At 38.5% G+C, this 15,905-nt stretch overlaps 1 protein-coding gene across 12 annotated transcripts in view; it reads right to left on the bottom strand.

Annotated features, from left to right (window-relative positions):
• LOC109963610 (potassium voltage-gated channel subfamily C member 1-like) overlaps positions 1–15,905 on the bottom strand; it is a 66,050-nt gene that overhangs the window by 9,127 nt on the left and 41,018 nt on the right. For 2 of the 12 annotated variants that reach the window (XM_020606286.1, XM_020606275.1), the window contains 3 exons: positions 13,581–14,562; positions 11,902–12,096; positions 2,846–10,036 (listed from right to left, as the gene is read on the bottom strand). In XM_020606286.1, coding sequence (XP_020461942.1) covers positions 9,636–10,036; positions 11,902–12,096; positions 13,581–14,562 — 1,578 coding nt within the window. In that variant the 3' untranslated portion in view covers positions 2,846–9,635. The other 10 variants (XM_020606280.1, XM_020606283.1, XM_020606277.1 and 7 more) reach the window with 10 other exon arrangements.

Below are 15,905 nucleotides of genomic sequence, written 5' to 3'. Positions count from 1 at the left end.
GCTCTGCATGCTGTTTCAGACAACATGAAATTATAGCAAATACAACTGTAAAATGTGCAAGTAACAGTAACATATGTCTGAATATTATTTCAATCCTAAATGACACACTACAACTCCAGTTGACAACAGACGCGAGCAAACATTCAATCAATGTCATAGCTTTCATCCTCAGTCATAATACTGCATATCTAAGTTCTCAACATTGAGGTGTCTGGAAGCACATCGATTTTTAGACAAAATGGCAATCAGGACCACAGGTTATGGCAGTAAGACTCTCCAAACAAGTACAGAAATACTTTGCCTTTACACATGCAAAAAGTAAAAAAAAAAAGAAAGAAAAGAAAGCAGATTCTAAAGTACTTAGTTTCAATAGTTTCTTATTACTGTACATTTCAGTTTTCCAAAGAACTTAAGTACAGTTAAATTCAACATTGCATCTTTTTGACAAATGTAATTTTAGATAATCGCTTGTACAGAAAAGTCAGTCTTTACAATGAAATGTGCATTAGAGGTTCAAAAATATATACAACTATTACAAAACTAAAACACAACAAAAGGCGACTAAAACATTAAAAAGTCTAAAGGACCACTAAGGCCACACTGACTTGAAAATAAAACAAGCCAAATGGCTCAAGTCTTCAGAACAGCTAAATCAAAAGTAATAAGTAGAGAGCCAAGCCTGTGCATTTTTAAGATTAAAAACAGATCTGTATATCTACACATGTATGTGCACAGCATGTTTCTCAGTATTAAAGTAATATTGCATGTTTATTGCATATGTGAATGGGTCATGGGTCATTCTAATGCCCCCCCCCCACCTTAACATAGGGTGGCAATCTGAGAAAGTAAAAACTATAAATTGACTAAGATTTAATTTTAAAATATTTATTTAAAATGATTAAGTCATATTGTAACCAGTGTCATATTTTTTCACAGATAAACATATTGCTTTTGGTCATTTTAATGTATCATTTTTGATTGTTTTATATTAACATTTACAACAACAACAAAAAATAATGGAAAAATTATGTTTAAAAACCACAAGTGAAGAATGAGCAAAACAGGTATTTAGAAAAGCTGAACATCCTATGCTGGAGATGTATTTAATCAAGTGGTCTCATATGTTAATGTGTTCGGATTTTGGTCTGTATCTTTTTGCCAACATGCATCTTTTAAAAGTTAGTAAATTAACAAAGGTTGTTAGTAATGTGCCTGTATTTATTTTAACTATATATAAGTAGTTATCCGAATATTTGAGTACATTGCATCTGGATTTCTTAGGCCTACAAGTACATATTTCATTTACATGACAGTCTCAGTAGCTTTTCTTGAGAGGTCTACTCAGTCATTCACTATCATTAAACAGAAATTATTAGCTGGAGGATGTGATGACTAAATTGTGCATTTGTTTTTGGAAACATAACATTATTAGTTAGCTTGTAGCTAGCTGGACAGCTGTTGTTCAACCTGTTTGTATGGTCTCTTAGCTGAAGTCAGAAAAAAGAAACGAGCTAGTGCTACAATCGCTTTATCAATCACATGACCTTACACCCAGCTCTAACCAACTCATCCCGCCCACTGGTATCCTCCATAACAATAAGTAAATGAAACGTATTCATAAATTATTAAAATACATATATTTTTGAGGCATTTAATGAAACAAATATTTTGGTTTTGGAACATGATTGTAATTATTGCATGTGTTGAAGACATAAATATTACATCACATCCTTCACAGGGAAAAGACTGAATAGACCTTTAACTGTACACTGTAAGGTGGCAATTGCATATATGTGATCCTAGGAGCAATGTATTAACACAAGATACCTTTTTTTTTTATCCTGTGAGGCTAAACAATTACAGACAATTAAGACAGCTCTTAAAGTAGTACAATACTTGTATTCTCTTTCATTTAAGCTGTGGTTTGGGAATTTTTTTTTCACCCTTTGACATCACGTAGCTTTTCCGCATAAACTATAAACATAAAAAGTCCAATGATGTCACAATAAGATTCAAACTGTTAATACAGACTTATAGAGGCAATTTTCAGAATTAGCAAAATGATGTCTACACTTTACATATAATATTCACAAAAGACAAAGTAGAAATCTATTCAACATCAGTCTAATCTATAAATACTTTTTTTTTTATCTTTGGCTAAATGAACTGAAGTATCTTCTCTGGACTATGTTGTGTGCTCAGAACACACAAAAATGAATGTCTATCTACACACTTAGTTCTAAGTTTTAAAATGAAACTGTGCATATGTTCTCATGTTTTTATAATCTCTGAGGCTCTTTCAATTACTAACCATTTTTTTTTTTTTTACATTTCTTCAAATAATTTAAAATAAGTATATCTGTAAAACTAAAATTTATAGTTGACCCCCATCAGCTAATCTGACACATGCATCATCAAACCAATTTTTTTTTTTTTTTACATTTCTTCAAATAATTTAAAATAAGTATATCTGTAAAACTAAAATTTATAGTTGACCCCCATCAGCTAATCTGACACATGCATCATAAACCAATGGATTTAGAAGACAAGAGATCATTCTTTCTACATTCAAGTTCATTTTCATGTTATTGCTATCATTTTTGTACAATCCAAATGGAGGCTTTAGTGTGATCAGACCATAGCTAATCCACTGCATCTTTTATCACCTGATCAGAAACAACCTTTCAACTACAAAATGGAAGGGATAGGGGAACGACAGCGGCGCAGTGGTCCCGGGGTCTCATAGGTTTCAAAGGGTGGGCTAGTGATAGGAGCAAGACGCAACGCTGACCCGGCCATTCCTGATATGTTACTGAGGCTGTGAGATTTCTCATAGCCTGTTGTTATAAGAAAATAAGTGTAATCATTGATAGATACATTAGAATAAATTGTATGTTATTGTTTTGCCATCATAAACAAATAAATTAAGAGGAAATCATTGTTGAGATGTTTGGGCATGTTATGACAAATTTTCCATATTCAGGTGGTTTATTATGAATGTTATAATGTATTGAAAAATGGCCATGAGGTTTAAGATGTTAAATGAAGAAATCAAATAGAAAAGCACATAAGTGAAGAGAATAAATTAAGGATAAGAAGTTGTTCAAAACATAAATACATATAAAGGACAGACGAGGACAGACACAAACAAGACAAGACAGACAAGACAAAACAAGAAAATGCGAGTTATGATGTGCCTTTTTTAAAAACAGAAAAGCAAAAGATTCCTAAATAGTAAGCAATTAGTAGACCCGTTGAATAAAGCACCCAACATTTTATCACGTGAAGCATAATGTGCAGTGGTCAGGTGTTTTAGACAACTGGCCAGAACTATATAGGTTAACAATAACACACAGTAGAAAATATTGCGATATCACCAACAGAGTGTAGGAGATGACCACATGAAGTTTAAAGTAAAAAAGCTCAGACCACTAGTTAAGTTAAGTTTATAAACAGCATTTTGCTTTTGGGTCCTGTAAACTTCACATGGCCAACATAAAAACATCCTCCCTGAAACATTTAAAAAACACTTCCTATCCCCCAGGTAGTTGCATCCTGTAATGGAGATCAGTTTGGTTACAGCGGGAAATGACACAGTAACCATGTGTGGTTTACTGACAAAGTCAGGCTGTGCAGGTTACTACTTGCACTGTTAAAGGTACAGCATGCTAACAATAAACAAATAGCACATTGGTTTTTTGTGTCCTTTCCAGCTGTTTTTTTGGTGTGCAACAACACAGCATGCAGACACTGAATTTCCCCTGTACCGTAGAAAGCAGCGAGAAGAGAAGGTGATGCTGTGCTGACGGAATGTTGTTGCATCAGGTGAAGTGAAAAACACCATTGGTAGGTAGCAGCTATCTGCCCTAACAATGGCTAAGTGACCTATAATGGCTGGAGTTTTACAGTTTTATCAGCAATTATATTAGTTGAAATGTAATTTTAATGCAGGGCTGTAAAATTTAGGCTATACTAACAAAGTATGACAAAATTATCAATTTATAGTGGAGATATTTGTCAAACTCCAACCATCACAAAACCACAGACAACAAAAAACAATCACTGGTACAGTATGACATCCTTTGTTCCTTCCTGTTCAAATGGAAAAATTAGGCAATATTCTGGTCCATAGCTGCCAACTCCACCACTCTAGATTACACATCTGTTTTTATTCTGTGACTAGCTCAGGCACACCAGTATCGATGACAGAGTGTCACTGGCTTTCTATCCAGCATGCTCCACAGAGATATCTGAGAAGCTGTCTGGCCAATATGTGGTGCTGCCACATTCTCAAGTTCAGCTTCAAAACTATTGTACATATAATACCCAGATGTATCGAGTCCGCTTATCAGGTTACATCAAAAGGCAGCTATATCCATATCTGTGACAACTGATGAGTCAGGTTTGGGGGGCAACAACATATGGGACAAGGACAATATAGTGAAAAAACACCCCACTTTCACTGCAAACAGTGCTACTGACTGCAAGCAAATAATGTCTTAAAACAAGACATGGCTAATATAAAGTTATTATTATGTGCTAAACCTGCAGGCTGACCTATAGAATTTAGTGATGACTGCCAGTTTTAATCCTTATAATTCTTATGGAATTAAACAATGTTGATGCTGTTTACACTCTGCATTGTTTTCCTCTTAATGTAATTACATTCAGTAATTCTCTGTCTAAAACATCATTGTTAGTGACAGAGTCTGCCATTCTGGTACTGGATTCAAATCACCTTCTCACACACAGAGGATTTTTACCACCCTCATCCTGTGCTGTTTGCTCTCTGACGCTCAGAGCTACATTGGGTTTCTGCTAATGAAAGAAGAACATCCTACTGCTGCTGCTCCATATGGCAAAACATGGGGTGGCTTTTATTGTTAAGCAGCCACAGGAAACAAAATGTATTTGTCACAACAATCCTCAAAATATCAAAAATATGTTTGACACTAGACATATTCAGCATTTTTGCAACAGGCTGCACAAGTCCAACTGCTCATTGAGGTAACCAAATCAACCAGGACTGAAATTCTAAGGGTACAACTTTAACATATCTAAATTCATTTTTATTGAATGTGCAACTGCTTTAAACCAAAATGTGAATGTGTAAAAAATGATTTTTTATTCATTAACTTTTTTTATGAAAGAGATACTGTAGTTGTAATGCCTTATTTCTGCCATAAAAATATGTTTTGTAGGAATACAAAAATAAAGCTGAGTAATTTAGCCTGTTACATAGAAACCGCTTTACTCATGCCACCTTTTAAATACAGTGACAAATGCGCTACATATCTGAAGTACAGATTATAGACGTTCATAAAAATAATGTTGAGAAAACAAAAGTTTTTGATTCTATTGAGAATATTCCAAGTGCTTAACAAAACCAGCAAAGAGAGTAGAGGAAAGAAAAAAAACACTGCTCACTTGATAAAGACATTAACAACATTATTTTTCCCATCCATTATGACCAAACAAAGACTAAGCTACTGAAATTAAAGGTGTTCGTATTGCATGACTCAATTCTGCCTTTAACACTGGCTCTGATGCTTTGAATAAATGCCCTTTATTTGTCCCTTTTAAGTCTGGAATTAAAAGGCTTGAAACACTTGTTAAATGCAGCATGAGTACAATGTGGATAAGAGAGGAAAATAAAGTTCCCATCTGTTGATTAGATGAAGTGAAACTGATGAAGAAAAATGTAGACCAGGCAGAATTTTTTTCATATATATGCATGAGCAGTCAGGCTGCCAAATGGTCGTGGGTACATTATACCGTCATTCCGTTGGCACCGGGAACCGTTCCGTACCCAAACCGTACCGAGGTTTGTGTGTTTCCATTGTCTCAGAAAAGACCTGTGTCCAGCTGAAACTGGCCTGAAAAGCATGATATGTGGTTCAGAAGCAGGCCCCAAAGAGCGCTACTCAGTTGAAGAAAGATACCTGCCCTCTTAAAAAAACAAAGAAAGAAAACGAAGATGATGGCAGCACACTATGAAGAAATAAAATGAAGCCAGTACAACAGCTATGTTTGTCAAATCCATGTTTGCTCTGTTGCACACATACTACCGATGTCCATTCTGGTCACGCAGAAGACAGCACCATGATGGCAACACTTACACTGTGCAATGGAAACACAAATGTGTAGCGGGGCCAGTAGCTGGCCAGCTACAGTATGGTTCCCGGTGGCAGTGGAACAACAGCACTAGTTTGCTTTTGCTTGTGTTTAAAAGCACTGCTTGATAAAAATCCAAGACAAACCATTTTCAGAAATGACCATTCAAATGTTTACACTGTGTCTCAGCCACTGCAGTGTGTCACGGCCTGCTACCGGCCTCCTCTCTGTGCTAACTGCTGTACTCACAGCAACATCGACAGGGGTTTTGTGCTCTGGGATTGTCAGGGGAAATGGTGAGTTTAGCTGTCGCCGTATTCAATGATGACATAATTCCTACCCAAAGTCACACTTAATTTACACTCTGGATGGAATACATACCTACCTATAGTCAGACTTTAGTTACACTTGCGCTGCAGTGGCGGCCTGGGGATGGGATGGAGAATGAGTGTTAATCACAGAGGGAGAAGGTTATGGAGAGGGAAAACACAGAAACAGAGAGAGGGAAGCTGCAAATATTCTGCCTCAACTCAAAGAAATAATCATGTAAAATGAAATAGAGTGAACAAAATATATAATATTCCCGTATATATATTGTATGTACAGTATACAGAAGGCAGAAAACTACTTGAACACCTCTATTACTTACTTCTCATACATCCTGCAATTGTATGACTGTGTGCCTGTTGTGGATGCAAAGAATTTGTTGACAGTTCAGATGCTATTCTTGGCATGGCCACACACTATCATTCTATCATTACATGAACTCAAATGCCTGTTAGGATAGGGTGATCTCCTGTTACCCATAATGAGATGTATCAACCTCTACCACAATATGTCCACACAGTACACAGAGTACCTCTGTTATCTTTTGGGGAAACTAGGTGGCATGCAGCTGTTTCTCATGTCTTTTTGTTACCTGTGTGTAGACCTATCTGTGTGAGCACATTTGTATTACAGTTCAAGTTCCAATTAATGCTTTATATACTGTATACATATATATACTTCTTATAAATAAACATTGACATACATACTGTACATATAATCATGTCATATTATTTCTATTATAAGGTTAAAAAAAAATCTGGCTCAGGCAAAATAATATTTGCAGATTGTTGTGATGAGCCAACATTGTAAAAAACAAAGTGATACTGTTGCACACATCAGAACATGCATGATGATGTTGAACAGGTTTAACATAATGCGTATGACTTAAAGAGGACACTGACATGTTACCACATTAAACTCATTTTCACACCAATTAGAAAGATTTTAGGAGTTACATTTGGAGTTAATATGTTGTGTTTGATTTGACAGCCACTTGTACCGAGGTGTGTCACATAAAACTGAACAGAAACTGACCACAGTGAATAATGTTGCTAAGACACAGGCAGAAACAACAGGTGTGTTGTGGTGGTGGCCAGTAGGCAAATACACTAAAACTCCTGACAAATAGTTCCACCATCAATTTATCCGAATCAATAGTACAATTATGAATAGTTAACCATTAGGTAAATAAAAAGAAGAATGCACCTTGCTAAATATACTAGCTTGTTTATAAGTAAATTTAGCTCAATGTTGTGTTAAACTGCAAAGCAGAAATTCAGTTCTTTGGGGGGTTTGAACTGTCAAATAAAAATTATAATCCCTATTCGCATGTCAAAAATACATTAAATCTTTTTATAGTGTGAGTTTGGTTGAATTTGGTAAAGAACAACAAGCTTTGTTGTCCAATTAGTCCTTGAGAATGTCCTGAATTGGTGATATTAGTGCCATTGTTGTGTTAACCTCACAATTTTGTTGGTATTTTATGTTATCATTGCAATTCACACAAGGCAGATAGTAGGTGATGGTAAAACTCAGAGCAAAACACAGGAAGAACATAGGGGGAAGTCAAAACACCAGACAACAAAACACACTTGTACAAAACTCAAAGACATTCCAAATTAAACAGACCATAACCACAGAAAACAGCAAAAAATATATTCATTAAAAATAAACAGAACTTAATCCTTCACACATTAAAAGACAAAACATTCACACTAAGACATCAAAACACAAACCTCTACAGAAATCACTACATAATACACCACATAATAAATTAATTATTGATGTACACATCATGTTAGAAACACAGGCCATAAAAAAGCACAAAAACCTACGAAATAAAAGAACAAAATAATTGGCACACATAGTGAGAAACTGAACGAAGAGAGAAGGGAGAGGAAGAGAAAGAGAGAGAGACAGACAGAACCCTAACGAGACTGAAGAGGACAATCCTTGAGGAAAGGTCTAGAGGAGTGATTGGGAGTGGGCAATCAAAGGGGTGATTGACCGTTTGACCCGAGTGAGCCATGCATACTGCACTGGGTGCACAGGAAGTCAAATGGCCAACAATCAAAGAGAAGAAACTGGAATAAAAGCAGTTGGCAAAGACATCTTATGTGTGTATCTATGAAATAAATCACAACTGAAACATACAAGAATGGGTTTTAGACAGCATGACAATCCCTCTTTAAAAACAAGGAGAATTTTCATTATCAGAGGAGAACAGGGACATATACCCAATGTTTCTTCTTGATGTTCAGTACTGTTTGTCTCTGTTAAGTAATTGATAATCATGTACAGCGATGTATACAACTTTCTGTACATAGCCATGTATTTACTGTATTTACAACTGCACCGGGACAAAGGGTGGAAACACTGGACAGATTGTCTAACACAGGGCTGTATACACATGACCTTGTTATCAAATGCTGGAGGATCGGGTTCAGTAGATGGAAAGAAGTGCATCAGATTTCTCTGGTATTTACTGTAAGCACCAAGTATGCGCTCATTTTCTGATGATGCACAAGGCTGAATATATCAATACCGACTAGAACCACTGTAGATCCCCAACCTATATGTTTAAATGACAGTGTACAACTTCCCATTCGAGTGACTCCAGTGTTTATATTCTTCAGTGGGCTCCTGATTTGCTCTAAAGAGGGATTTTTGTAGCACTTAAATTGCACTTTATACATAAAAACCACTGAAACTGAAGCGATGTCAGGGACCTCTAAGTGAAGGGCTTGGACAGCTGAAGGCTTGCTTACCTTAGACAGCATGTGGCTACTTTTCAATCAGATCTGTCATAGTATTTGTCTGTCTCGACAGTAAGTGTTTCAGTCACCGAGTGCAGCTTTATAACCCTTTAAATTCTATCCAGGACTCCACAACACAAATACAAAAAGGTCCTGAACTTTGGACTACACTAGGCGCTGAAAGCACAGTTACATGGTCTAGGGAATAGTACTTCAGATCCATTACACGCTCGCAGCACAATATTTAGTAAACCAGCATCACAATAACTATGAAGTGCTCGCAAAGTGTTTGCAAAGCTGACATAAAACATCAAGTGTGATAACAGTGTTGAATTCTTGTTGCCTGTTTATAGCGTGGCATGTTTCAAGAGGTACTATCCCCTGACCTTGACTACCATCCTGACCCCAGTGACCTTGGGCCTTGGAAAGATGACATTCCTATAACACTGCAATCAGTGTCCTGTGGAAGGCTATCAAGGCTGGCCAACTGATTTGACATAAAACAAGGTACATGTACACACAGATATGCACATGAAGAGTGTCAGTTAAACCTGTGCATGAGTGCATGTACATACAGTATTGTGTATAAAAATGTAAGAAGAATGCGTTTTCAAGGCAAACTGTATCTAAATTGCAGCATGTGGTTATGTTTGCCAAGGCGGAGGTCCGTGGGGTAGGGACTAACACGAGTAAACACGGTAGAAGGGGAAAAAACAAAATTAAGCCACACACAACAACACAAACACAACACTCAGACGGCATTGAGAAGACAGAGACACAGTTATGTATAACATGTAAGAATGAAAAAGCCCACATACACACGCGTGATATGACACAACCTGAAGAGAGAGACAACAACAACACAGAGGCACATCAGACAACAATGTGAGCCGCTGTTCCCGTTCAGTCTTCTTCAGTGTATGTTTTAATAATCATTGACACAGGACACGACAACTGGGTCATTTTCACTTGTGCTGCTGGGTGTATCTGCACAGGTGCACGACCACATGGATACACACTTGAACTCACAACTGTATGCATGTTTTAAGTTCCCATATAGACACATAAACACAAGTATACACATATTTGTGCACACTACTCATTATGGGTGTATATCACAGAACAATCTCAGTTTCTTTCCATGTTTTTTTTTTTTATATCTTGTACATTGTTTATTGAGATTGTCCCTAAGCTCACAAAATTATAAGAAAGCAAATTTGTATGCAGGTCAGATATGAGGCCGAGGTTAGGTTTCATGAGATAAAATACCTCACAATCAGATAATGACCCTTAAAACCTTAATACTCTCATTTAAAAAATAACCTTAGCTCAACTGTTTGCACCAATCTCTTAATGTAAAGTTTGAAATTGATAGCATACTTTCAGGGCACAGAGAAGACACTCCACATGTGACATAAGAACATGTTAACACAACACTGTGGAAATGGTGGTGTGTATCTGTGATTTGAAGTCATGCATAGGGTGTGCAGCTGTAGGTGTTGTACGGGCGTAGTGTAATTGCAAAATATGCTATTTCATGGAGAGCCAGAACAAACTTTGTGAATGGTTTCATTCAAAATCTAGTTGGCTCCTTTATTTTCTAACCTTTATCAGTGTTACCTCTGGTCTATGGTTTGATCCAGGAGGAGGTGGAGTTTGCATTGAGGTCCTGCTGTAACAGAGACCCTTCCATCTTATACCAATCCTCAGTCAGAGGGGAGTCTGGGTTGGGTGCCAGGGTCGCTGCCTCTACTTTGTTGTAAACAGGGGGGTGTTGAAAGTTTGGAGGGAGTGTGAGGGAGTGTTTCGGTGCAGGTTGGTGGCAGTGGCAGTGATTGAGTTGCAGTAGTAAATGAATCAAGGTGTTGGATTTTCATGAACATGAAGATAATGCACATGGGGTAAAAAAAAAAAAGGGGGGGGGGGAAAGAAGTGTAGGGAGAAATAAAGACATGGGTTTAAAGATGGGGCAGTGCAGAAAGGGAGTTAGGGAGAGGGGGAAATATGGGGTAGGTGTGGGAGGGAAAGTCATCACAGAGGGGAGGGGACAGGCCAAAATAACCGGGATAATGTGAGGCAGGAGAGAGAGAGAGAGAGAGAGAGAGAGAGAAACAGAAGTGATGAGAAGTAAATTAATGCATGATCAACTGTCTGAGTCCAGAAGACAGAGAAAGACAGATCATTTATGAGCATGAATGGATGTGACATTATGGAACACAGAACAAAATTCACAGACACCATGGAAAGATGGAAGATGTGACCGAGGCCATGACAACAGAAAGAAAAAATAGAGAAGCAGAGGGACAGAAAATCTCATCTGAAAGAAGAAATAAAATATGAAACCAAGCAATGATGGAGACACAGACAACATGAATATGAAGAGATGAAAACAAACAGAGCAGAGCAGAAGTGCTTAATGTATCTGCATGTGCTGTAACTGTACGACTGCATGTGCGTGGATGTTTTGCTGCTAGCTGTGATTGGAAATTTCTACTCTGTCTGTAGTTGAGGTTGCATGAGTGTTCTCCCATCCAAACCATCTTACCGAGATGTTTGGATATGATATTATTATAATCTTACAAATATGATAGTGTATGTGTACTAATCTGCACCAGCTGCACACTGGATGCTGTGCCTGGCATCTTGCTGTGTGGAACTGTTTATATAAGATGTACATGTATCTGTCTCCTCATGCGACACGTACCTTTCCGCACATTCCCATCTGCGGCACGGAATTCCCTGGTGTTGAGAAGGAAGCAGGCGCGGTCCTGCTGGTAGCGTTCCCGGGTAGGCCCCCGGCCAATAGGGCTCCTCTCATCTGGGCTCAGCACCTGGTCAATGGTGGGACAGTCCTCGTTAGCCAAGGCGGCTGAGGCTGCATCACCATTCTGCTTGGAATCTAGAGGAATGGTGAAGGGCAACAAAAAATAAATTAATAAACACAGAGTAGAGTATCTTGTATGTATTCTTTCACAAACAGGTATAAATTTGTATTAATTTTTTTCACTTCAAATAAAGCAATAAATCTTTTGCAGGTTGACATTTTTACTTCTGTTAAAAGAGACAAATTAACAACAAATACAATTATGACAGGAAAATTATAAGCAAATTATCTAAACACAAGAACAGACTGTAAAGTCACTTTCAACATAACATAGGCATTGTTTTGTTTTGTTTTGTTTTGCTGTCAGACAATATCATACCGTAAGGTTCTGCTTTTTTTTTTTTAACATTTTATAGATCAAGTAATTAATCAATAATTATTTGTCAATCTAAATTTATCATTACATTTACAAACAAGTCTAGAAATTAATAAGTCAGAGGGCTCCCTGTAAAACTGCCAATCATGTAGAGTGATCACTAATGTTAATCGACATCGATGTTTCAAATTTTCTGGAAAAAAGTACATGAGAGGTACAAGTATATTGAGAGCAGTGAGAATCCACAGCTATACTAAAAGTACTATGTATCTACACTTGCATGTTGCTACTTTGTGCTGTCATGTAATTGTTCTAATTTGCATTCTAATGTTTTATCCATATATGCATTTTAATGTTTTATCTACTTGTGTGCATTGTGCTAAGCACTTTGATTTGTCTACATGTGCTATGTAAATAAACTTGCCTTGCCTTGCATTGATTACTGATCAGGGATGACTACTACAGATGTCACGCATTTGCACAGAGACATTATATTAAAATACAGTATGCCACCAAGCAAGTCTGTTGTTGTGTTATGTTAGAGCATGTGGTGTTGGTACTGTGGAGAAGTCTGATTAATACAACTTCCTGTAAAATAAAATAAAATGACATACAACCTACAAGAAACCTTTTTAGCCTGGAAGGGAGCCAAGGAGACTGGATGTAATAAAAGCACTGATGAAACCACTATGTTCAGGCTCACTGATGACTAAGCCTTTAAAGCAATGCATTAAAGGTCCAAACTGAGATGTATTAAGCTGCATTAATAGATAACTCCATTCATTTTCCTCATGTAGTGTTTGTTCTTCACTGACAGATGGGTGCCTTAAGGCAACAATGGACCTACAAGTTGATCAAAATTTACACATGAGTTCTGATGGGCCAGTGATTTCACCAGGGTGGATCCACAATCAACTATGCAGTACTCCCACTTCTGTCTTTTGACACTTTAGCCACCAGACCTCCAGAATCATCAGTGTGCATGTGCATTCAGTAAACAGTTTCCAAAAGCATGACTGTCAGTTTTAACCAGTTTACTTTGACTGTAAAACTGTGAACTACACAATACAACCTGGACATAAAACTTGAAGCTTGACCTTTTAACATATTCATATTCACATACGGTGTTTTTGGCTGTCACAATATTTGTTCTCAAAAGAAATTTGACATGAAAATCTCTCACCTCTGTTAATCTCTATTATTTCTTCTTGGGCGAGAGGACAGTCACCCCCTATGCCTCCAGATCCCATCACTCCACCAAGGACATTTCCCAAGATTCTTTGTGGTGATGCAGTAGCCATAGCAAGGGCATCTGGCTTGCAGTAGTTGGGGGACCCTGGCTGGGGTGCTCGGGGGATGTGTTTGTTCTTCTTTTTGGGCAGCTTTTGTTTGGCCATGGCCAAGGAGTAGTACATGCCGAAGTTGTTGACAATGACAGGTACAGGCATAGCAATGGTCAGCACACCAGCCAAGGCACACAGCGCACCCACCAACATCCCTGACCACGTCTCTGGGTACATATCTCCATATCCCAATGTGGTCATGGTCACAACAGCCCACCAAAATCCAATGGGGATGTTCTTGAAGTTGGTGTGGGCACTGCCTGTTGGGTCATTTGGGTCTGCGGCAATTCGTTCAGCATAGTAGATCATAGTGGCAAAGATGAGAACACCAAGGGCTAAGAAGATGATGAGCAGGAGGAATTCATTGGTGCTGGCACGAAGGGTGTGGCCAAGGACACGGAGACCCACAAAGTGGCGGGTTAACTTAAAGATTCTGAGGATACGGACAAATCGGACAACACGGAGGAACCCTAGGACATCCTTGGCAGCTTTGGAGGACAGACCACTCAGGCCCACCTCAAGATAGAAGGGCAGGATGGCAACAAAGTCAATGATGTTGAGGGCGCTTTTGAAGAATTCTAACTTGTCTGGGCAGAAGGTGACTCGTAGCAGGACCTCGATGGTGAACCAAATGACGCACACGCCCTCCACATATGTCAACCAATTGTCAGTCACCACCTCATATACATTCTCCTCACGAGTTGTGTTGCCCACCGTGACGTTCTCTGTCTTGTTGATGATGGTGTTGAAGGCCTCATGCGTCTCCATGCAGAAAGTGGAGATGGAGAGGAGAATGAAGAATAGGGAGCCAAATGCCACATACTAGAGGAAAGGGAGAAAAGAACAACAAACAGAAAAAAGATTGGAAGAGAAAGCAGAAAAGAAAAGGGGGGAGGGGGGGGGGGGCGGATGAAAATACAAAATGCAAAAGAAAACAGAAAAACAAAAGAAAAACTACAGAACTGGTCCTATTTAAAACCTCAAGATAACAGCAGAGGAAAACAGCAGGTGTATACGCAACCCTTTGTCAGACTACGCACACAAATGCTATCTATGTCCATCTACCCATCCATCCATTATCTATGCCATTCATCCTGATGAGGGTCTCAGGGGGCTGTAGCCAATCCCAGCTGACACTGGGCAATAGGTGGGGTACACCCTGGACAGCTCACCAGTCTATCACAAGATTGACACTTGGAGACAGACAACCAACCACACACCCACGCTCACTCCTATGGGCAATTTAGAGTCACCAGTCAACCTAAGCAGCATGTCTTTTGACTGTGGGAGGAAGCCGGAGTACCCGGAGAGAACCAATGCAGGCACAGGGAGAACGAGCAAACTCCACACAGAAAGGCCCTGGGTCGGCCAGCACTAACCACTGTGCCACCATGCTGCCCTGCTATCTACTGTATGTACCTGAGCCAAATCCACTGGATAAAAGTGGCTGTAAATTTAATCTTCAATGAGGTTATCAGATCAGAAAAGTTGCGCCAATTCTGAAATGTACGCATGTATTTTTCATCAAAATCAGACCAGTGTCATCTGTTTTGTAACAGATATGAGAGCAATGAACCCTTCTGTGAAAAGGACACTGGCATAATTTGACCCACTGTGACCAAAGTCCAAGGACAATTAGACTCACTGGGCCTGAACAAATTACAGCTGGCAGTCATAAATGATTACAGTGAACAATGAAGCCTTAAAAATAGAGGTGCTGTCAGCATCATGTCATACCTTGTGCTATCACCGAAAGGATGACCTACTGTGATTATAAATCAATCAATTAGTACTGTATCAGTTTACTATAAAACAAAGTTTCTTTTACATTTAATCATAATAATTAATTTAAAAAAAATACAGTTAAACTTCCTCTTGCCAGAGAAACCAAGACCTGGGCCTCAAAGCACCCAAACCCAAAAACCTAAGGATCCTGCCTCAGATTTTTTTATCCAGAAAGACTTCTTAAGACCTATTTTCTATACAACATAGTGTTATGATTCGTGGACTTGCTTCCTGTTTCAGGCTTTTATTTTGGTTAGTTTCTCCTGTTTTCTATCACCTCACCTCACCCAGCTTTATTCCGATCTACAATCACCACTCACTGGGTTCACCTGTCCCTTGTTTTCCTCTGGTCTCTTGTGTATTTAAACTCCCTCTTTCCC

The sequence above is a fragment of the Monopterus albus genome, unplaced genomic scaffold (genome assembly GCF_001952655.1).
Source record: "Monopterus albus unplaced genomic scaffold, M_albus_1.0 scaffold76.1, whole genome shotgun sequence".
Classification (NCBI taxonomy): Eukaryota; Metazoa; Chordata; class Actinopteri; order Synbranchiformes; family Synbranchidae; genus Monopterus; species Monopterus albus.
The sequence above is the reverse complement of the archived record's forward strand: the minus strand, read 5'-3'. Positions and strand labels throughout refer to the sequence as shown.